General features: G+C 45.9%; 1 protein-coding gene across 1 annotated transcript in view; it reads left to right on the top strand.

Annotated features, from left to right (window-relative positions):
• RAPGEF5 (Rap guanine nucleotide exchange factor 5) overlaps positions 1–22,293 on the top strand; it is a 157,686-nt gene that overhangs the window by 87,918 nt on the left and 47,475 nt on the right. Inside the window, exons 10-11 of the mRNA XM_086468129.1 lie at positions 7,295–7,398; positions 7,736–7,824. Coding sequence (XP_086324255.1) covers positions 7,295–7,398; positions 7,736–7,824 — 193 coding nt within the window. The remainder of the gene's footprint in view (positions 1–7,294; positions 7,399–7,735; positions 7,825–22,293) is intronic.

The following is a 22,293-nucleotide window of genomic DNA, read 5'->3' as shown; positions in this document are numbered from 1 at the left end:
TTTCATGTTTTTTAAGTGGCCTGCGCGATGAAACCCCAACCTCGCTTGTGGTGGGACCACTGCTTGGAACATCACGCAACTGACGTGGGTTTTTTTTGCCCTAGGACCTACCCGCAGCCTTTGTGCTCACATAAGGGCTCATGTTTAGCAGTGCCCTATTCCCATGAGCAGTTTATTTCTTCTTAGTAATGGGGAAAGCAGAAATAATCCTACTCTCAGCAGTTTTGGGATTACAGGCAAAAATTGAGTTCCTTGATGTATGACTGTGTAGGGATATTAATCTTTTCCCTGATGCCTGTTGTCTGTCATCTCTATGTTACCAGCACTGTCCTTTTGACCCCTCTACAAGGGTAACTTGTTATTAACGTTGCCTTTGCCGCAGATACTCGGTATGCAGATGACAGCACCAACAGTTTTTCTAAAAGGGCTGGTTCTGTGTGTTATTGGATGTAATATTCAAGATTGGCTTCAGCAACAAAGGATTTTGATTTTTGTTCTCTGATGTGGCTCGTGCTCATTTTACCACCATTTGTGAAGCTGATAAATTCAGAGGAGGTTATGCTGAGCCGAGTGTCGGCTCTTTGTTGTGCATCTCCAAGGCAGAAAGCTCAGCGTGAGACCACCGGGAAGTTTTGGTACGATCCCTGGGTGCCCTTTGCTGGGGGGAGACGGTGGACGGATCATTTAAAGTGTTTTATGGTTTTATAGACTGGTCAGAAGTCGTTGAGAGCCAAAACAAAATCACTGTGTAAGGCATTTTAATGTCAGTAGTGGATTTCCGTTTCTCCCAGTATACTGTGAATTAGTGCATGTTTATGAAAGTAGATTTAACAACTGCAGGGGGAAACAAAAATATTAAGAGTACAAAGAAGAAGTGGAGAAAATCTCATGAGATGAGAAAGATAATAAAATGTAATATGAATATGCTATGAGCTGAATTTTATAGTGAAAGAAAATAACACAGCCTTATGTAAGAATTTTTTTGATTCTTAAGAATTGGCATATGAAAATCTGCTGCTGGTGTTCCTGCAGTCCTGTAAGGTAATTTTTCCCTTGAAATTTGGAAAAAGTGGTGATTGTGCAACTAACTACAAAATAGGCAGTCCCACTGAAAATGTTTTGTGCTGTGATATTTTAAGTAGAGGTAGAATAGTAGCTATTTTTTATTTTCATCTTTCTAGAATAAAGAGGGGGTAACCATGGCAGAAGAAATACCGGTCTCCTCCTTATATAGCTTGGATAAGCTGTACTCGTGACTCTGAAATGCTATTCTCCTGCTGTAGTTGAAAGTGAATCAAGCCTATTAATGCAGATTTTGGTTTGTCTTGAAACTGAAATACAGCAACATATTCTGAGATGAATTATCCACAGAGATCAGACATATTGTCGTCCATCTCCACTTTAATTGTGATGTGTTCATTTCCATTTTCTTGTCAAATAAAGAGGAATAGCCTGTAAAGAATGGGGTCATTTTTGTACAACTATTTGTACTTTGGTGACTTTAAATCTAATTCTGCAGTCTGATTCCAGGGAAAAACATAGTGAAGTATAAGCAGGCAATCATCTTTAGTCTGATGGATGCGGTGTGAAAGTGTCTTTTAGAGGAGAAGCTGTTAAAAGAATGGTTTAAGGTGGTTTTTTTAACCTTCTTTCATGTTCGTAATATATGTTTGTATTTTATAGCTAGGACGCAGCTCATTGTCTACTCCTAGCATTGGCAAATGCCTCACATTGTAAGACTTCATTTGCAGTTGCTTCTGAGAGTTGTTGCATCTTATCTGCTTACTCTGAAAGGTGTCTGCCTCAGCCTATTTATTTTTTTTATTAAAAATTCAGCCACCATGGTTCAGAAGCTGCTAAGGGAAGGTTAGGGGTAAATACTGTTTTGCTATGTTAAGAAAACCCCTGGCAGTAGTTCTCTGAAAAGCTCTTATGCTTGTATGCCCTTATACTTCTGAAGTGGGACCTGAAATCCCTTTGGGGAAGAATCTTTGGGTTTTTGCCATCTTCATAAATATCCACCCAAATCTGGCCCAAGTTAGAGGCCAAAAAAACGCAGTTTGTACATGCTCTGTAAAGAGTTTTTAGAGCTTTGCAGGTTAATATGTGGAGGCTTGGTAAGATCTGAGCATGCTTCAGCCTGAGCGGCAAAGGGTTTTCCTTACAGCTGAGGCTCTCGACCGTTGTGGCCAAGATCTGCTCGTAGGATGTAATGAGCCTGGACGAAGCCCTGAGCCAAAGGAGCTCTATGGCTTTTGCTGTGTCCAAACTAGTTCTCAATGGGCAGGTTTGGGGACCTCAGTGTCACACTGCAGAGGCAGGTGCTTCCAGCCTTTGCAGTGGGTACAGCAGGGTCCCAACAGACAAGGATGTTTTGTCTCAGCTTTGACCCAGTGCCCCAGCAAGTCCTCAATAGATGCTGAACAAGGCAGAGCCGTAGTGAAGGAGCAGGACACAGTATTTAAAACAAAAGTCTTATTCAAAGATGCTAAATTAAAGAATACCAGTCAGCGTTTCCCAGTTTTCAGACTTGACCTTTCTGTCTTTATCATGTTCTTGTAATTCTTCTTTTACTTAGGTAACATGCACCAGGGTTGGATTATAACATCCAACCAAAAACATACCTGCCGAGGAAAACCAATGAGTCTTCTGAAATGAGGATCTTTTTATTTTGTGGCTTTTGTCCTGCTGTCACCTACTTGACCACCTTCCCTGCACTGCAGTGGAAGCCCCTTTACACTTGTGCTTCTGAGCCCCCTTCTAGCCTCCACTCTTGTATTTCACACCTCTTACACAGAAATATTCGAGTCTGTGCAGGAAAGCTCCATGGATTCACTAGGGAAGGACAGTCTCCTCTTCAGAACACAAACAGCCCTGGGAATTCTTCACTTAGGCCTTTTCCCTAACCTCTCAAGGACATGCCCTGGCACCAGCATCAAAAGAATATAGAGGCAGAAGTGATCAGCATGGTCTGATTGTGTTGAGTCAGTTCTAACAAATTATGGTATGAAAACAAAATGTGCCTGCCCCCCATAACTCCTAGAGGAGGCAATTGCTTTGTTATTAAATGTGATTTTGAAGTAGGTAGCCTGTGTGAGGTTTGCTTTCTTGTGTGTTGCCCAAAGAAGATTCACTTTGCCTTTGCTTGGTTGTTTGGCAGCAGGAAAATCTGTCTGCAGACTGGGTTTTCCATGCTCCATTAAAACTAGTCAGTTTATCTCTTAATTGCTGTGTGACTTCTTTACCCATTGGAACCAACAGTGCAGGAGTCTCTCTGGATCTGGGGTTTGCCAGGGTAGCTCTGGGTCTGGTCCCTTTTTTAAAAAAGCGGATGGAGAGATGTGGAAGAAAAATTCGGTTATTGGGAAGTGCCTGTTTTGCATTGCTAGTTAGGGGTGTTTCAACCTAAAAGGCACTTCAGTAATAGGTAAGATAAAGAAGTAAGTCTTTGCACAGATGTCCTGTCCCATGGAGGAATGATGTGAAAATGCAATTACTTTTCGGTGAAGCAGGCTTCTGAATATACTGTGGCCATTGCAGAGCGTACTGGTTTTTCGCTGTTAGAAAGCAGAGCAGCTTTTCAACGCAGTTTCTAGCAGTGGATGTTTCTCTTAGGAAGAGGGGAGGCAGCACATTCTGGGTGTTGGTTCCTCTTTTAATTAATTAAAGGCCAAACTCAGGAATTCAAGGGACATGGAAAAATCCCTGACAGATACCAAAGTTACCCGTTGCTTTGGCCAGAGATCAGATTCTTCCTGGCCAATTGCAAATAACCCAGAAACCTAATGTCAAATAACATAAAACCTAATGAAGAAGCTGGGCTGTTTTCAAGACTACCGTAGGTACCTCTGCTTTTTTCTGCCCCAGTGGTAATTCAGAGGGTCATATTCCTACTCATGCAAAGCATAACCTGCACAAGTTAAGGCCCGCTAAGCAAGGACTTCCAGCTGTTTCATTCCTATAAGCACATAAATATTTATACCACCCCAGGGTTCCTTTCATGCTGAAAATAAAGGTAGCACTTGTCTGCTGTTAAAATACATTACCCAGGAGATAAATGGCTTATCTCAGTATTAGGAAGATGGATGAGAGGAGTGGAAAATTTGCCATAATGTTGGTCAGAAGATGCACTGAGTCCAGAGGGCCTTACTGTTTACTTGAAACTCCTGCTGGGAAGTGACGTAGAGGTTGATAGTGCTGTGTTTAGCTATCAAAAGATGATTAATTAAAATCTGTAATAAATATGAAATAGAATGGTTGACACACACAGAGCTTCATGAACACTAGCTAAATTTCCTAGCGATGGGTAGTGTGCACCAGGGATTGATTATAACACCCAAGCAGGGTGCGAATGGTACTTTTGAAGGGACAACTGAGACAGGGAGAGTCAAAGCTACATGCGAAGTGAGACAGCGATTCACCTCTGCGGCACCGCTGGTGCTGTACCCCCTCCTGTCCCGCCTCTGTGAAAGCACGAGTCCGAACGTGTTCTGACCCCGGCTGCTGGGAGGCATCTCCCACCCTCTGCGCTGGAGCGAAGGGAATGTCAAAGAGGCCGCCAAGGTGCCAGCGTAGCGTCACCCGAGCAAACTGCTGTTGATTTGGAGCACGACCCTGCGGCAGCCTCTCTGCCCCAGTTCATCTGCCCGGCCATGAAATGGGAGAGATGGTAACCCCGAGCTGCTGTGCTCCTGCTTGGTCGGTGCAGGGTCCTTACGGGCTCCGTAAGCGTCTGAGAAAGTGCTGGGAGGCTTCGTTGTTAGTTGGTGGAACAATAAGGATGTTTCTTGAGTCCGTCTGCTGGCTTTTAGGGACTCGGCTAGGGTGCTGCCTTGCTCTTCAGTTCACACTGCTGGCACTTGGGGGCCCCTTGCATCCTCCTCCTCATCTGGAGCATGCTGAGAGCAGCCCGGTTTTCTTCCAGCGAGATTAATTATTTCATGGACCATTCAAGATTCCGATAAATGAAGCGTGCCTTGGTGTCATTTTAGAGTAATATCTGCGGTGAAATCAGAACTTGTAAAAATTGGGAAAATACATAGGACTTGTCTTTGTGTTTTGCTTTGTTCAGGTTAATTGTTGATGCTTGTGGTATGATTAAAGGGTCTGACTGAACACAAAAATATGTCACGCATAAGCAGGATTTTAATGAAATAATGATTCTTCCCTTACAGTGAAATTATTTTCAAAAGAAAATAGCAAAATAAAGAAATTCTCTGTCCCTCTCCTTTTTTTGGAAATAAATATTATAGGTAATGAAAATCCAAATTGAACCTGATTGGCCTTGGTTTTGCACAATTTTTGTCTTTCCTGAGAAAACAGATTGATTTTTCCCTTCCTTGAGATTGATAGAACAGGCAAGGACAAGAGGAAGAGCCTTACGAATATCTCACCATTGGGGCACTTTGTGTGGTTCATTTGCATGTGATTACCCAAAAGGTTTTTTGAAAATGTTTCTCCTTGGTGAGATGCTGAAGGGGGAACACCGTCTTCCAGAACAACCATTGTTAATGTCCTTTCAGTATGAGCGAGCTTTCACCCTCCTGGTGCTCCCTGTTGACTTGCTGCCAGCTGCTCATGTATGTAGTGTATATGGGTATGCTTAGAATCCATTCCCATATATGTGGAAATAGATGGTTTGTACAAATACAGCACCATACATCGCATATATGCCCCATAGGGGCTGCACTTTGGAATGTCAGTGAGCACAGGGAAACGAGGATCGGGGCTGTTTTAGAGGACGCCAGAGAAAAGACAGAGAAATGGAGAGATTGATTTGTTTGGCTAAACCTCCCTGTTACTGAATTGTTTTGATGCTGCACCTGGTTTTGTCCTTCCTCTCTTTCGCTTTTGCTGCTTCTTTCATTGCAGCTTTTCAAATACATAGTCAAGAAAAACACACGGCCGGTGAAATGGAAGATTACAATTATGCATCAGTATTCCTGTAACGCAGTTGCTCAGTAGTGTCCCCTGGGAGTGTTACAATGAATATCTGACATTAATTGGCTCAGTACCTGTATGTCTGACCTTGCAGAAATTTAATAGATCAGCTCTACATGTTGTTTACAGATAAAGAAAACTTCTTCAGGGCAGGGGCTGCATCTGTGGACATGCCTGCACCACAGTGACAACCAGAAGCAGCAATCAGACTCGCTGGATCTTGGAATAAGAAAAAAAAAAAAATAATAGAAAGAAGGATCATAAAGTGGTTTCTCTCCCTTGTTTTGCCCAGATCTGTTCCACAGCAATTTTTAGCCCAGACTTCAATTTTTTGAAGTCTTTCTCATGGCCGCATACTGTACACTGGATGTGCAAATGCTGGGTTTTTTCCTTTGAGTAGGACATGAGTATTGCCTTCATACATGTGCCTGACATACTGAACGGTGTAACTAAACCAGGTCAGACTTAGAGGAACAGTAACCACTGGATGTACTGGCATCGAACCAGCTGCCTCTATTGTGTCGCTCGCCCTGCGGTGCCAGGAGGGTCTCGCAGGGGGCTGCCAGCCGCTCTTCGGCAGTCGCCGTGCTCCAGCGTGCCCTGCTCCGTCAGCAGCAAGCCCTCGCCTCCCTCAGTCAGCTGGCTTTAGCTGCTCGCTGGGTGCGGGCTGCGTGTGCAGAAAGGGATGATTGTTCAGCTCCTTTTCGTTCCCGGCAGCCGGGAGGCAGAAAGCCACTGCCCGCACGGCAGCTCCGCCGAGGTTCACCCGCGGGGTGCTCGCCGGGCTCCGCTTTCCGGGGGGGGGGTGTTTGTTTCCCCAAGTTAAAAAGTTGTTGGAAAGGAGGGAGATTCGTACAGGGAATATTTTAGGAGATGCTCAGAGGCAGCCTGTCCCGCCGGTTTTATTGCCTTTGTTGAAGTGCGGGAGAGCAGCTTTACAGAAGGTGCAGCCTGCTGCTGCCTCGCTGCCGTGCTGGGGAGCGCTCGCCGCTTTCCCGACTATTGTTACCTGTCCCCTGCTTCACCGGGGCACTAAACAAACCATCACCTCGGGGACACGGAAACCCGCATCCCCCACCCTCCGCCCCCGCGAATTCCAACCCCACACACGGCGCCGAGCGCCGCTCACAAAGGGGAGCCCGTTCCCCCTCTCTCCCCCTTCTCCGGTGACACCTCGGGCAGCCGGACCTGCCCGGGCAGAGCCGGCGGGGCGGCGGCAGCCCCGGGCACTGACCGCGCTCTCTCTGTCTCTCTCTGTCTCTCTCTGTCTCTCTCTGTCTCTCTCCCCCTCTCTCCCCCTCTCTCCCCCTCTCTCCCCCTCTGCCCCCCCCCCCCCCGGCACCACGCACGGCAGGCGGACGGTGGAGGCGGCGGCGAGCGGGTGCGGGAGGAGGCCGGCGCAGCGCTGGTGCTGCGGAAGGTGTGGTCACGCAGCCCGGCCCCCGAGCGGCGCGGGAGGTAAGGCTTCCGCGGCTCCGGGAGCGCGGGGCTGGGCCGGCCGGGCCGGGCTGGGCTCAGCTCAGCGGCGGCGGGGAGGTGGCGGCGGCCCCCGGCAGGGCGATGGCCCGCGGGGGGCGCGCCTGAGGGGAGCGGGGCGGCGGGAGCGGGGCGCCATGGGGAGCGGCAGGGTGCGGGTGCCCGAGGCGCTGGCGGGCCGCGGCGGGGAGCGGCCGCTGCCCACCTTCGACGTGCCTTACTTCAAGTACATCGACGAGGAGGATGAGGAGGACGAGTGGAGCAGCCGCTCGCAGTCCTCCACCGAGGATGACTCCGGGGACTCTCTGCTTTCCGACAGATACGTGGTGGTGTCGGGGACGCCGGAGAAGATTTTGGAGCATCTCCTCAGCGACCTGCACCTGGAAACCGCCCAGGACAAAGAGACGGGTAAGGAGCGGGCCCGGCGGGGAGGCGGCGGCGGCGGGCGAGGAAGCGCCTGGCCCCGGGCGGGGACGGGGGAGAGGTGCCGGTGCCGGTGGCGGCAGAGCGGGGCGGCGCGGGGGTCGCTCCCGGGCACCCCCGGCCCAAAGCCGGCTGCCGGCCTGATGCTCACGGCGGGGCGGGGAGCGGGGAGCGGCGGTGGGGAGGGGGCAAAGCGGGGCAGGATCGGCAGCAATTAGCGAAGGCGCTCAGGAGCCGCCCGTACTTAGCAGCAACTTGAGCCTTTTGATTTTATTTTGTTTTGTTTTGTTTTGTTTTGTTTTGTTACATGCGGCTTTGCTGCTGCCTGGGCAGCGCAGGCTGCGGCGGGCTTTGTACAGCACCCGTGTCTCTTCAGGCGGAGGCTGCCATTCCTCATAGCCTGCAGCTATTATTTTATCGATCGGAGTACTTGCTGTGCACTTCAGCCTCCTGGCTAACTCCTGGGTTTGCCACCACCCCGGTACTTTGGCACATCTTCAGTTTGGTAAGCACGGCTTATAGATTTCCTCATAACCCAGGGCACAGCGCATAGCCTGATGCTGTACTCGTGTCTTGTCAACCAGAGATTGCAGTTTGTCCCGGCCTAGGGCGATTATTATATTGATCGGGCTACTTGACATGCAGTTTAATTTTCAGCTGGATCTCTTGGCTATAGGCACAGCTTGCTGTTACCAGGAGCTCCCGGGGTAGTTTATCAGAAGTGCCTGCAACTTGCAATTCATAGATAGTTTTAATGAAAGCGGCCAGGCTGGTGAGACTTTCGGAGGTCCTGAATACTGAAGAGCCGAGGAAGGCAGCTGGCTGTAAACGAAGCTGTGCATTTGATCGTTCCCAATAGGGTTAAAACGCATACTCCTGCTGCCTGTATATCTCTCTCTCTACAAATGAGATTACTGAGAATAAACGCACTTTAATCCTTTTAAGTGACTGAAAATATAAATAACATCTGCGATTCCTAGAGGAACGTCTGGACTGGGTTCTTAGAACAAGTCATTAGTTTAATATGGGACAATAGGCATATTCCTAGTGCTGATATGTGAATGCCCCGCAGAAACATATAGACTGTCTGCTGGTGCTATTATTATGATGTTCCTGAGGCTGCTTTTGTCTGCCTAAACATTAATATTTTTTGCAGAGAGAGGCTGTGATTGTTTTCCTTTCACAGCTATCTTCAGACTAGTTCTGGGTGAGCCAGCTCTTAAGCAGTGTAGTGAAGGTCCTTCCTTGGCCCCTTAAGGTCAAATGTTGGATCCAGAATAAGTTTTCCCATTAATATTTGTCATATGCAGATTGAGGGATATCAGTCTTTATAGTCTGCTTCATCTTCACGATCTTGCTGGAAAGCAATGAGTTTTTCACTAGTGATATGTATTATGTTTTAGGGTTTGTAAACAGGAAGCAGTCCCAACATAAAGCATTAGATGCTGTACACATCCTCACGTGTACTGCCTTTTTCTTTCTTTTCTCTTTGCCACCCTGCCATCACCGGGAGGCTGTTGGTAAGCCTGTTGTTATTGTTACAGAGAGGGGCTGGTAACCTGCCCTTGAAACAAATGCTAAACCACTACTTGCCTGCTCGTTAACAGATGGTAAGGCATTTAAAGGTTGATTGGCTTCCCCTCACCTCTTTGCCTTACCCTAACTCCTTTTAGAAAGAAACAATTAGCTCTGCCCTGTAGCCAGGGTTAACTGGATCCCAGGGACAGAACAAAGTGGCTGTGGCTTCAGTTTTTTGCCATCACAAAGAAGTGTGCTAAACCTTGCCCAGCGGCCCTCCACTTCCTCAAGGGTAGTTCATCATACACTCTTTTCTTCTGACTTTACTAATCTGGTAATACAGAACTTCATCAAAATAAAAGACTTTGGGAGTTACATTTACCAGTGTTCTATGTGACAGATGCCCCTGTAATGGTTTTATCAGTTTTCTGCAGACTCAGTGGCATTTGGCACGAGGAAGTATGGGATATTGACTGTACATACATACGTCGTTGTGTGTGCACCTGAAGGCATCCTTCTGCTGTTTGTGTGCTTGGATTTGCTGTTCTTTGTATTTTTTGTAGTTCCAGTCTGGCCCATCTCAGAAGATGGTCGAGTTGCAGAGTCCTGCAGGCGTGTGTTTTAGCAGGCGTAGCTTTGTGGAACATAAAAGGATGATGTTGTTGTACCCAGCTGCTGCTCCTGCTGTCGGTTTGCCAGTTACACGATGACTTCCTTGGCTTTCTGCTTTCCCTGCAGCCCCCAACCTGGTTTGCTTATTTGTGTCTGTAAAGAACATGAAAAAGAGCTGTTCTTACATAGGCTGGCGCGCAGGGGGCTGTTGTTCTGTTTGACCCTTTGCGCTGTTCCCAAGGAGGGGTAGTCTGCATGTTTTCATTTCCACCCTTTGTATAACAAGTCATAACTGCAACCCTCTATGGTCATTAAAAAAAAAAAATCCACTATCTCCTGGGGCTACCATGGTCATGAAGCACTGCTTTTTATAAACACTGACATGGCTGAATGATGCGCCATGTATTGCTCCTGGCCATCCTCCATTTTCTAGCCCAAGTCAGCAGGTACCGCTTGCAGTTGGGAGAGTAAAGGGAAGCTTTGGGGCTCATCTGGAATAGATTTAACTGGCGTCCAGCTCGGGCCTTGGGGCTCCCTTCAGCTGCTGCTAAACCTGTAGTAAGATACCTTAAGCACTCTGCTGTGGCATCCTCTGCTATAATATAGGTGGGGACCCAACCTGAAGAGTTATCCCGTTGTCTGTGATGTGGCTGAACACTGCTGTAGCAACTGAGGACACTAAAGAGGACACTGCAATGTGCACAGCTAGGCTAGTCTATTGCTCAGGTGACTTCTGTAGGCAAGGATGTCTTGAAAGCCTGAGGTTTGCAGGACTCTCTAAGCTTAGCGTACTTAATAACTGTATAATGGCTGAGGGGTTTTTTTTGTGATGACTGTGTCAGAAGTATATACGAGTTCTTGTGGCATTGTCTTTAATTTGGGCTTGCCAGACTTCCTTCTCAAAGGGAGAAAGTTTTCATCTCACTAAGTTATTATAACCTGTAATGTACCAACCTCCAAGGAGACTGTTCTTATTTCGTACCATGAGATGGAGGGAGATTTTAAATATCTGTAATGAACTTCTGAGTCATCTCTAAGGTTGTTGGAATCACTGCAGGATGTCTTCAGAGGGCAATTTGAAGTTTTAGGAATTGAACGGTGAGACCCTTCAGATATGTCAATATGCAGTCATAAACTGCAAGGCATACCTCCTGGGCTAATCCTCATCAAGGATGGGGATTTGAACAAGTAATCTCCAACAGGCCAAATCTTAGTGTTTCAGGATCTCTACTATCTTCCCATTGACTACAACATTTCTTTCAGAATCGTCTGTGGAAGATTTTATTTCTTGGGCATTAGCAACATTTTCTTCTCAGGACATTATCTTGATGTAGTCTTTGGAGTATCCTCTGACTGGTCTTTAGTCAAACATACTGTTGTTTATGGGGCTCAACTAGAGCAGTTGCTTTATCACTCGATGACCCCTCACCAGGCAGGAAGGGGGGGTTGGGAAAAGGAGAGGAGACCCATAGGTTGAAGTGAAAACAGATTTAATGAAACAACACCAATACTAGCAAAAGTATACAAAGTTATACTGAGCCAAATGAACATGCAGCAGTCACAGCTGACAGCAGTCCTAGTGAGCAGGAGGAACCCCACGGGAGCTCCCCTTCCTCTCCAAACCTTCCCCCTCTGTAACGACCATGACATTGTGGATGGGCCACCCCTGTAGCTCACTCAGGTCAGCTGCCCTGGCTGACTCAAACTGCTAACGGCCTGCCTGGCATGGCTGGGCTGGGGTTCTGTCCCAGCCAAACCTGGACAACTGTCTTGCCTTGCAGTGGTCACATTCAATGTTTGGTAGCCTCTGGAATGACACAGCGATCATCACAGCCACTGCTACTTCTCCAGGCCTGCCTGGATCCCTCAGACCATTTCCTTCAGGCCACTGGGCCACCTCTCTTGGGCAGCTTAATCAGAACATTGCTGAAGCAGAACATAATCTCCCTCATCACATCTGATGACACTACTTGTCTTTTACCACCCTGCTGCGGGATTCATTTTAGGGAGATTGATTTGTGAAGGTCTTTGAGAGCAAGAAGCAGTGGGAAACGGAGATCTGGAGAAAGGTTGTAAATGAGGAATGGTATGAGTGGAGCAACATGATGGTGTCGGTCTTAACTGATACATCTTTTTAGTGGACTGGGTGAAAGGGATTGTGGCAAGGTGGGAGGCATGGTATTTGTTAGCTATCATGGAAGATAGGATGGCAAATGATGAAAGGCCTGGAGGAGGGTTAATGGGACAGAAAAAGAGGACAAATCCTCATGATGTAGCTAAAACAGATGCAGAAAGGTGTAAGTATTGTCTAGATTTCTTAGGAATAGGAAAAGAAAGGAGTAATGACCTTTGTACCATGCTGTGTCACCTTATCTGGGACTATGCATGATCCTTGGATTAGTGGGAACTTTTCTGTGTCACAAAGAAGCTGTTTTAGCTTCAGGATCTTAACATAGCATCTAGGAGGGGCTTTCAGGCCGTGTCTGTCCTAGAAATGCTGTGTAGTAAGGGTTACTTATGTTTAATCCATTCTGTTTCTGCACTTGCACCAATGACACTGCTTTGATGTTGGGTAATGACACCCTCTGTGGAACTGTATGTGACGTTTTAGGAGAATGGTACTGTCTCGCATGAGCTGGTTGTAGTCAGCTGCTAAACGATGTTGCAAAAAGGGGATACAGCTCTGCCTTTTCTAGGTGTTGTCTTTTGTTTAATAATCCAAGAAAAAAAATCTGATTGCTTTTTGATATTTTTTGTTTGTTTATTTCTTAGTTATAAAGGATGTTGTTAGGACTTTTGCTCGCTGTGATTTATTACTGATGAGGAAATGGTGTTAAAAAATGTGCTGCCATGCAATCACCGTGAGTGTATCTGATGCATGTGGACTGGTGTCAAGGAGAATAAATATTTGCCCACCACTTCATGATCCTATCTTCCAGCTTTTAGGATGGAGAGAATAAGTGCATGCTAACTCTTCTGCTTACCAGTCCTTTGTAACTAAATGTTGCCTGTCAACATTTTGAGGGATTTTGTAAGCTTTTCCCCAAAGTCTTAGGAAAACTCGGTGAACTGAGTGGGCTAAACACATATTACTGACATGCCCATAGCAGAGTGCATGGAGAAACATGACCATAAGAATAGCAGAAAAGCTAAAATAGTAGTTTATATCAGTGTTCAGTGTGAGAGAACCTGGGGAGGTTCTTGCACAGGACTGTTGCTTTGTACAACATGAGTCTAAGCTGTCTCAAATTGGAGTGTTGGCAGAAGTAGATTTAGAATAAATCAATGAAATGAATAGTAACAAATCACCGGGATCAGATGTTACTCCCCAAAGACTTCTAAAGGAACTCAGATATGAAATTGCTGAACTCCTAACCGTGGTGTGTAATCTATCATATAAATCAGCTTCAGTGGCAGAGGAAGGTGGAAAATGTGATGCCAATTAAAAGAAATGGTTCTATTTGGGCAACATCTAAGCAATAAGGTTGTCATTTTATCAATACATTATTCCAGCATAAACTGGCTCTGTAGGCAAAAGAGGCAGCTCAGCCTTCCCCAACCACTCATTCCTGCCACTGCACTGGTCCCCCTCTGCCTCTACAGCCTGTCGTGTGATTCTGTAGCAGACCGGAGCAGGGAGCTGGTCCTAGCTGATATACTAACCTAGGAAATACTAAATTATTAGTTTTAGGGCAGATCAGTCTCCTGATCCACTTAAACTGTCAGTGGCACAAAGTTTGCCCCTGACGCAGGGAGAGGGTGGCAGGGAGTGAGAGATGCGCAGGTGAGGACAGCAGGGGAGAAGTACTGGTATCTTTAGCAGCTGGACTTGCTTACAGGAGTTTGCATAGATGCAAAACTGCAGCATAAAGTTATGACTTTGTGCTAGGAAATTGGGTGGCAGAAAGGTAAAAGTAGAAGGAAGAAATGCATGCAGAAATACTGTACAGAGGGAAGGGAAATGGCTTTTTTTGCAGACTCAAGTCACATCTTGTGTATCCTGTAGAGCTGTTAAGGATTTGAGGAGTATGAAGGTGTATATGGTCTGGTCTGCCTATATCTTATATTTGTATTTCCAGATGCTTTTGATGCTTTGCCAAAAATCCTTAAAGAAATTGAAAGATCTTTTTGATAAGGAAGGAGATGCTTTTCTTAAGCATGATGACTTAAAAGAGAGAAAGGTTAAGAGTAAGTTGTCAGTGTTTAACATCACCATGGCAGACTGGGTGCTGCTGACTGTGGGATGAAACTTGAGGTAACAGCATGTGCTGGTAATATTAAATGGTTAAGGGACTCATGACAAATGAAGCAATGGTTTCACCTTTGGTGGCCATGCAAGATAATGTGTTTGTACACCCTGTTATCCCCACCTCTGACTGCCTGTTTGAGCTGTCATGTTGTCCTGTCGTCATACTGACAAACTTTGCTTAGGTGGCTCTGCAAGGGGAGTTAGTTCAGGAAGCTGATCCAACTCAAAAATAGCTTCATGAAAGCAGAAAGAACGGGGCAGTGTGGGACTGGGAAAATAGGCTGGGAGTGGGCCCCCTCAAACCAGCCCTGTGGCTGAAGAAAGATGAAAGGAAAAAAAAAATCTGTGTGACTGCGTGATAAAATTGTAGATGAGATCCAAGTTTGAAAAATGCAAAGTAATGCATTTTCTAACATGGAGAAAAGGAAATCTTTATTATACACATTCAGCAGAGGTGCTGAATTGGCTAATATCATGCCAAAAGTGGGTCTTTGGAGATAGTGTGGATAGTCCTTGGAAATTTTTAATCAGCATTGATCAAAAAGGCAAACAGTATTTGGGACAATTAGGAAAGAAGACAAGCAAGAACCATAGTTGTAGCGTTGTCTAACTGTGTAACATGGTATGCATAATATGGTTCCTTCTTCTCCCCCAGCTCAGAAAGGTTGTAAATGAACTAAAAAACAAAAAGCTTGAAAAGGGCAGCGAGGGTGATTAGAATGATAGATTAAATACATCTAAGAATAAATAGTCTAGGCGTGGTCATCATAGAAAAGCAATTTCTGTAAAGGAGGCATATGGTGATCTATGAGACTATGAATTTTGTGGGCAAGGTAAGAAAGATTATTCATTATTTCCCATAGTGCGGGAAGTGGTTTGTAACACAATGGAATTATTGGGTCTGTAACTAGTAAAGAGAAGTTATTTTCTCATATGATGCATGGCTAAACTGTGAAAATCATTGTTGTGAGGATTTTGTGGAAGCCAAAGATTGGAAGGGTTTAAAAACAGATTAAGCAAAATCCTGGCAAAAACTCCGTCAGTGCAGTGATGTCCCATTTGGAAAGTCTGCACTGCCCGTTGCAGGAAGCTAGGAGGATGTATCAGAGAAAGATAATTCTGCATTTGTCATCTTCATTGGTTTTTTTCTTACCCTGGGCATCCTCTGTTGGGCCGTCTCAAAGACCTTGTTCTATTTTATGGGGATCTTTCATCTGACCCAGTGTATCGCACGCTGCAAATTGCAGTTTGGAAGCAATTAATCAGAGTCTAAGGTAGTAATAAGATAGTAGTTCCTTCAGGTAGGACAGCTGAACGAGTGATCACTTGGCAGCAGAAAGTGAACGGTTTTCTGCCGAATGGCTTTGCAGACAGCAGCGGTGGGACCTGTAGCTGGGACAAGAGAAGCAGGAGCCCTGAGGATAGCATGAGGCTGGGACCAAGGCTGCTGGCAGTGACACTGGCTTCTGCCCAAATGGGAAGATCTGACATCCTTCGGTTGTCCTCCTGTTCATTGCCATGTGGCCCCTCTCCTCTGCTATACTTGGTTTGACCGTGTGCCAAGTAGATCTAAATATTTTGGTAGGAAACTGTTTTTTTTTTTCCTTTGGTAGGGTTATTTTCTGTCACGTTAGTGAGCTGATTCAGTTTGCATAAGAAGTGCCGTGGCTGGGATTCACTACAGGCAGTGTGTCACACACGGCGGTGCTTAAGCTAATAGGAAATGCCAGCGAGGGGAATATGCCTAAGATGCTGTCTCCTGGCAGGAGCTCAGACAGTTATTTCTGGGAGATGAGGACTTGGAGCCTGAAAAAGGTTTTTTTTTTTTTTTGCACTTGGGTACTAAAGCTTGTTTAGGGCAAACTTTCAGAAAGGCAGAGTCCAGGAATGCTGCTCCTGGATTATCTCACCGTTATATCCAATGACGGAAACTAGAGGCAGCGTGGGGAATGATGAACATCCTTAGTGACCAGGATCAGTTCATCACCACAAGTACTTTTCACGGTGTAAGCACGCCTAGCAGAGTGGACCCTTTCGAGGAAGGAGAGGAACTGAGGTAACCGTCAGACAAACATAGGGTTTCAGTGTGCCCAGGAGCACCGAGGCACCTTTGGGCATCTTGGGCACCTAAATAAATTTGTTTGTACTCTGTGCAAGAATAGCTAGGGGCAGCGGTAGGGCCCCAAGTGTTTAATGTGTTTTGTGTTTGAGTCAAATTTGCAGAGGAAAAAAACCTACACATTATATATGATAGTCAATTAGATTGTGATATTCGGAGTTCCTCAGTCTTTTCTCTGTAATTCTGTCGTTCGTTATAACTGGTTGTCATGTTTTGCTATGTGGGAAAGTGATAAGGAGCTGCCATGAAAGCCTAGCGTGAAACCATTTATTATGAAGATGTGCATTGTAGACAATACGAGGGGTTTTGATGATCTTAGTGGTTTAAGCAGAAAGGAATTGAGAAGTGCAGGTCTAGCAGGAGAAATTTTTAGGGGTGAAGATGAATAATTTTCCTTTGACAGCAAAAAAAGGCTTTAAAAATTTTTATAAAGTCTTAAAAGGCAGAATGTGTTAATTTCCTGTACTGCAAAATAGACTTGGGTGATACAAACATTTTGATGAAGTATGTGGAAGACAAGTTCATTGGGAATTTGGTAAGGTTTCTGGAAAGCTAATGTGGCCCTAAAGAGTTTTAATCAGTTATTTGTAAAATCACTTTTCCCTAATGACACTGGAAGTCTAGGTGATATGAATTAGCAAACCAGTGGAGTAAGTATTTCAAATGTATGAAAGGATATATGATCATATGTATCTCTACGTTAACAGATGCACTAAGTAGCTGAGATTATAAAGAGGCATGTTTGTGTATTTGAGAAATATTTCTGTAGAACTTTTTTCAGAATGGTGCTTTTGATGATTTGTGATTGTCTGGTGGTGTTAAGCCAAGAAGTGAGTATGGAAGGGATAAAAATACTTGCAAGGTTTTATTTTATAAAAATGTGTGTGTTTCAGTAATAAAAAGAGTAGCAGAGGTTGCCTCTTAGTTTCTGCCTTAGTCTGAGTCCTTTTCTAATCACCTGAGTGTGGCTGGTCAGCATCAAATCTAGCAGTAGTTCCCAGGTCAGAAGGCTGGGACTGAGGTCCATAAAGGCAAAAAGGGAAGCAGTCACTGCACAGTGGGGATGCCCAAGAGATCTCCCTCTATAAGGGAGATGTTATCTTAGCAGTACTCCAGCCGCTTGGGTTGATTCCCTGTCTGGCTTAAACGCCACACTGGAGGTTGGGTCAGTTCCATGGCTGCAGGTCTGGAGATGAAGCAGGCCAGATCCCTTGTGTTGCAACTAATGTCATAATGGTTCTAGTGAGCCATAAGAACGTCAAAGGGAAAGGAAGTGAACATCGGCTTAGCAAAAAGTCATAGCCACATTCTGAACTGTGCTAACTCTTACTGACTTCTGCCCACTGGAGATCCATTCCCCTGCAGCAGTGGGATTAAACCACCAAGTGTGAAATGTGTGAAGGGAGAGGACAACCCCTGCTGTGAAGGTGACACAACTGTCAAGATCCTCTCAGCCCGCAAATACGGCCCTGTCTTCATGTTTTCCCAGAATTTGGCTCATTGAAGCTGACTACTTATAAACCACACACAGTTATCTCAAAGCTGCTGTTTCTAGTAGAGGAAAAGTGAGACCCGATTTGTAAGAGAGTAGCGTGAGAGGAAGAGCAACGGCTGGTGTGTGGGCTGGCAGGTCAGTTAACTGTGAGAGTAGGAACCAGTAATGCAAAATGGAATATCAGTGTTGCTGCTTCTTATGAAGCATCCGCGCGTCCTGTTCCTCCAGCGGGAGCCACAGACCGTGCAGTCCTTCAGAGACCCCAGCTGTGGGGCCCTTCACCACAGGTCTCCCATCTTTCCTGGGTGTTTACTCGTTCTCACCGCTCACGTTGTTCTCCTTTCCTTCCTTCTTAAGGCTTTTTGCTGTCAAACCCTGACCTGCAGACTGTTGAAAAACTGGACGCTGTCTTCAGTACTCTCTTCCCAAGAGCAGGCTCACTGTAATGTTGTAAAAGTCTGAGATGGTGCTCTGAAATTTGGATTTTTGTTGGAAGGAAGCTTTGACGGAGTGGGGGAATTTTTATGTAAGAATGCTGAAAACATAAAACTGTGTCTTGACATACTTGCTGCATCTTTGAGTACAAGAATACAGTTCACACACTGTCTTCAGGGTTTGAATTCCAGTGTTTCCAGTCCTCAAAGTTGCTATAATACAATGATTTTCTTGTGAGATTAACATTTTCTGAGGAATATAAAGAGCGTGTTCATTCCTCGCCCACAGAGTGGAAGGATGGATTCACTGAAGACCTGTGCTTTGAGGTTGTGTATTAAGAATCTGAAAGAAATCTGTTCTTCAAAGCTGCTTTTTTCTCCTTGTGAACTAAATTTACTCTCATGCTGTTTAATTCCTCCTTCCCCCGCAATCCTTCTTAACATGCCCCAAGTTCAGATGGTTTCACGGTATTATGGAAGTAGCAGCCTCGGTCTTTTTGTGAGGAAGAGTGGGACTGGTTTTGGCTATAGCCAAACTACAATTATCATTGCTTTACTAAACTCCCTGTCATGCTGCCTGGTACTACCGTTAGGTGATACCTTGTTATATAGTGTGCTGATGCAGTTGTTTTCTGTCCCACTTTACCGTTTTCTGTAAATCCCCGTGCTCAGAGGACACCCGGGGGAATTGAGAACAAAAAGCCACAACTCCAGACCTATTTGTGAACCATTAATTGGAATAGATTTCTGCCTATTTCCCGATGCGCAGTGCCTGATGAGGCTTTCTGCGGGCTCTTAATAGCTGCGTTACAGCACCGAATGCCTCTGCTTGCTGTGTGGTTGAATAAACACAATTGCTTGAGGAAGCCTGTCTGTGGCATTGGTAAACTGATGCCACCACACTCCGGATTATCAAATGCAGTGGAGCTTGGCTCTGCCTTGCCCTGATGCTGGCTGCTGCCTTCTCAATCACGTCCAAAGAAAAAAGAGGGGAAAGAGCAGCTGTGTCAGCAGCTACTGAAGGCCAGATTTGCTATGTGCTGGAGGAGGTTGGCAGGGGATTCTGCTGCGGTTTGTGTTCTCTTGCTAGGTTTTGGTTTTAGTAGGCAAGTCAGAAGATCGACTGTTGGATGTAGGAATAGGTGGTTGTAGTGGGAATATTTTTGTGAGAGCGGAAGGGCCGGTCTAAAAGGGAGATAATGGAGCAGCATAGGCTTGGCATAAGTTCAAAAGCTTCATGCATTAACTGCAATTGGTACACTCATAATGCAGGCTTTAAATTGCTGTCGCTTTTTTAGAAGGAAAGGTTTGATCTCATTTGTTATCAGTGGTGTATAGTGCCTTTTAGGAGAATCTATGTGGTTCTTATTGGAGGCAATCCTGCTTGTTTTTTTAAGTCAATTTTGATCCTTTCAGAGATTGAAATAGGAGCTGAATTACAGCACTTTGACAGCCAAAGGTTTCTCATGAGATGTCAGTTACCCTCACGGAGTATAGCTGGTTCTGGCAGAAAGAGCTTTTTGGAATAGCATCAGTTACTGCAATAAAGTAAATTGCTTGTCCCATCTTTTAGACAAGGTGAAAAATACCAGTGTGAGTTGTAGCTGTGGCAGCTGCTCACATCACCATCTCCTGAGCCGGGCTGAGATCATGAGATGACCTTGTCTCAGTTCAGGAACGCTTGTGAGATCCTTCCGAAACCAAATCAGTACTCTCTCTCTGAAGTGAAAATGCGATGGCTGGTTTTCAAGGACACTGAGCGCAAAAACATTCCGGGGTGGGAGGATGGGGAAGATGGATCAATGTAAATAAAGTAGCAGCATTGATGGATCTAATTTTGAGGGACGCTAATAATAAAAAACTTAGGCTTTCTTGTGACAGCATTTGGGATGAATTGTGATTTTATTCCTTTGCTTGAACTTGAGTTTTGATGGAGATTTAAATTGCCAGAATCAGGGTTGTAATCATAGAGAAATCATGCTGTCTGACCTGGGACTGCTAGAGGCCTTTATACCTCACCTTCCATTGCTTTTCAATTTCTTTCCTTTTTTTTCTGCACCCTGCATCCCCCTCCTGCCATTATCCCTCCTCCTTTTCCTGCCCAGAAGGCTCTACAGATTCCCCAAGCAGCCTTTCTTTAACCCTCCCCACCCCCTTTTCTTAGGATTTAGGGCTGGTTGATGTCTCTGTAGGAACTACTGCAGCTAAAACCAGAAAGCCAGAGACGAGTTTTGTTCTTTCCCAGTCGTGAATTCAAAGCCCCCAGCATCAGTACAATAATGAAACCCTTGTTGGGTTTCATTCCCGTCCCTGACAGAAGCCTTGTCCATGGGATTTTGTTTGTTGTCACTGCTTGTGCATTGTGGGGGATGCACAGCCACAAGCTGGAAGCAAACAAACAACAGCGAAAAACTACCACAAACAAATAGCATTTGTCAGATCCCTGTTGTCAAGGGGTTTTCATTCAAAGTCTTAAAGCAGCAGCGAACATGCAGCGTTGCCCCAAAGCATGGAAACCACTAATAACGGGCAAATGCAAACATTTTGCCTATTAAGGTGACTACAGCTTCTCCTCTTGCTGTTGTGTTGCCGTCTGTCGAGATAACTCTAATGGGCAGGTGGAAAATTTCCATCCTGGCATGTGCCAGCAAGCAGTGGCAGGGAGGCAACAACTGGATGATTTAGAAATTCAGCACAGACACACTTCCCAGCGGGTGAAACACCTCCTCACCTTCACCTTCATCCACATGGGCATGGACAGGGTGCATAGGGGCAGCCATGTAAGTCTTAGGACGGGCAAATGGATGCAGACGAGCCCAGCCTGACTGCGAGGAAGCAGCCCTGGCCATGCTGTGGGCTCCTTGCTGTCCTCTCTCCACCTCACGTGACCCAGAGAAGGGATGTCCCCCCAAGCAGGGCCTGGGAAGGGACACTGTCTGCTCCTTCCTTGATGTCCTAGTGACAGTGGTGTAGGGTTCTTGGGCCACACAGAGCTTGCAAAGGCTTTGGAGATGGCATCTGTGCCGGGGCTGTGTGCTCTGCACAGCGGGACTGCTCGGTGGGCAGGGAGCCCTTCCCCAGGGCAGTGTGAGACCTTGGGGAGCCGTTGCCATTGTGGGGCCCCCCTGGACCCCAGAGGTTTGCTGTGGGCAGAAGTCCCAAAGCACACACGTGGAGATTTTGGGATGCAGTCAGTTGGGAAACATGGATGTTGGGCAGCTAAGTCTGAACCTGTAGGCAGGGGAGGGTCTCTGCCTGGGGAGAGATCTCTGCTGAAGCTGGGCTTCTCCCATGTGTTCCCCAGACCTTCAGTACTCTCCCAAATATTTCTCTTCTGTTGCAAAGCAGCAACAAAGCATTTTCCTGAGGTCTCTCCTGGTGTGATGTCACTGGATTGAGGCAAATTTTGTTACAGCCTCCAGCGTGATGGCCTGTCTAGGCAAAAGTTTTGGCAAGTCTTAGGGGTTGCTTTTGCAGCTTATGTAAATATTATGAAGAGTTGTTTTTCTTTGATGTGTGCATACAGATTGTGTTAGCGTTAATGAGAATCTGATCTCCCTTCTCGGGTGAGGGTTTTGACATGCGGATGGGCCACAGGGCATTTGATTTAACATCTCGGTTTAAAGGATTGGAAATTTGTTCAGGGAATCAAGGTTAGTAAGATGCCAATTGGGAAGTTGCAACTGTGTTCTTGATTACAAAGAATGATAAATCTTTAATAAGAATTTTCCAAAAGTGTGTGGAAAAACATGAAAATGCCATCAGCTTTGCAAGAAGCTGCTGTATTGGGTTTTCTTGACAAGTGGAGAGCATTCAGATCCTCCTAGAGGATACTCTCAGGTAGGCCTGGGATGAAAGAGTTTACAGCAGAGGGCAGGAGCAGTTGCCCAAAGTGCTGCTATTCATAATGTTAGCAAGAAGGCCAGCTCCTCTTCTGAACCCCTGTGACTTAGGTGAGTCCTGGGTGTGAATCAGGGCAGAGAGACTAGGGAAGTCTGTTAATTAGACCATATACAAGCTCTGCTCA

Source organism: Leptosomus discolor, chromosome 7, assembly GCF_034619465.1.
Source record: "Leptosomus discolor isolate bLepDis1 chromosome 7, bLepDis1.hap2, whole genome shotgun sequence".
In the NCBI taxonomy this organism is placed as follows: Eukaryota; Metazoa; Chordata; class Aves; order Leptosomiformes; family Leptosomidae; genus Leptosomus; species Leptosomus discolor.
This window is presented reverse-complemented; position numbering and strand designations above follow the sequence as displayed.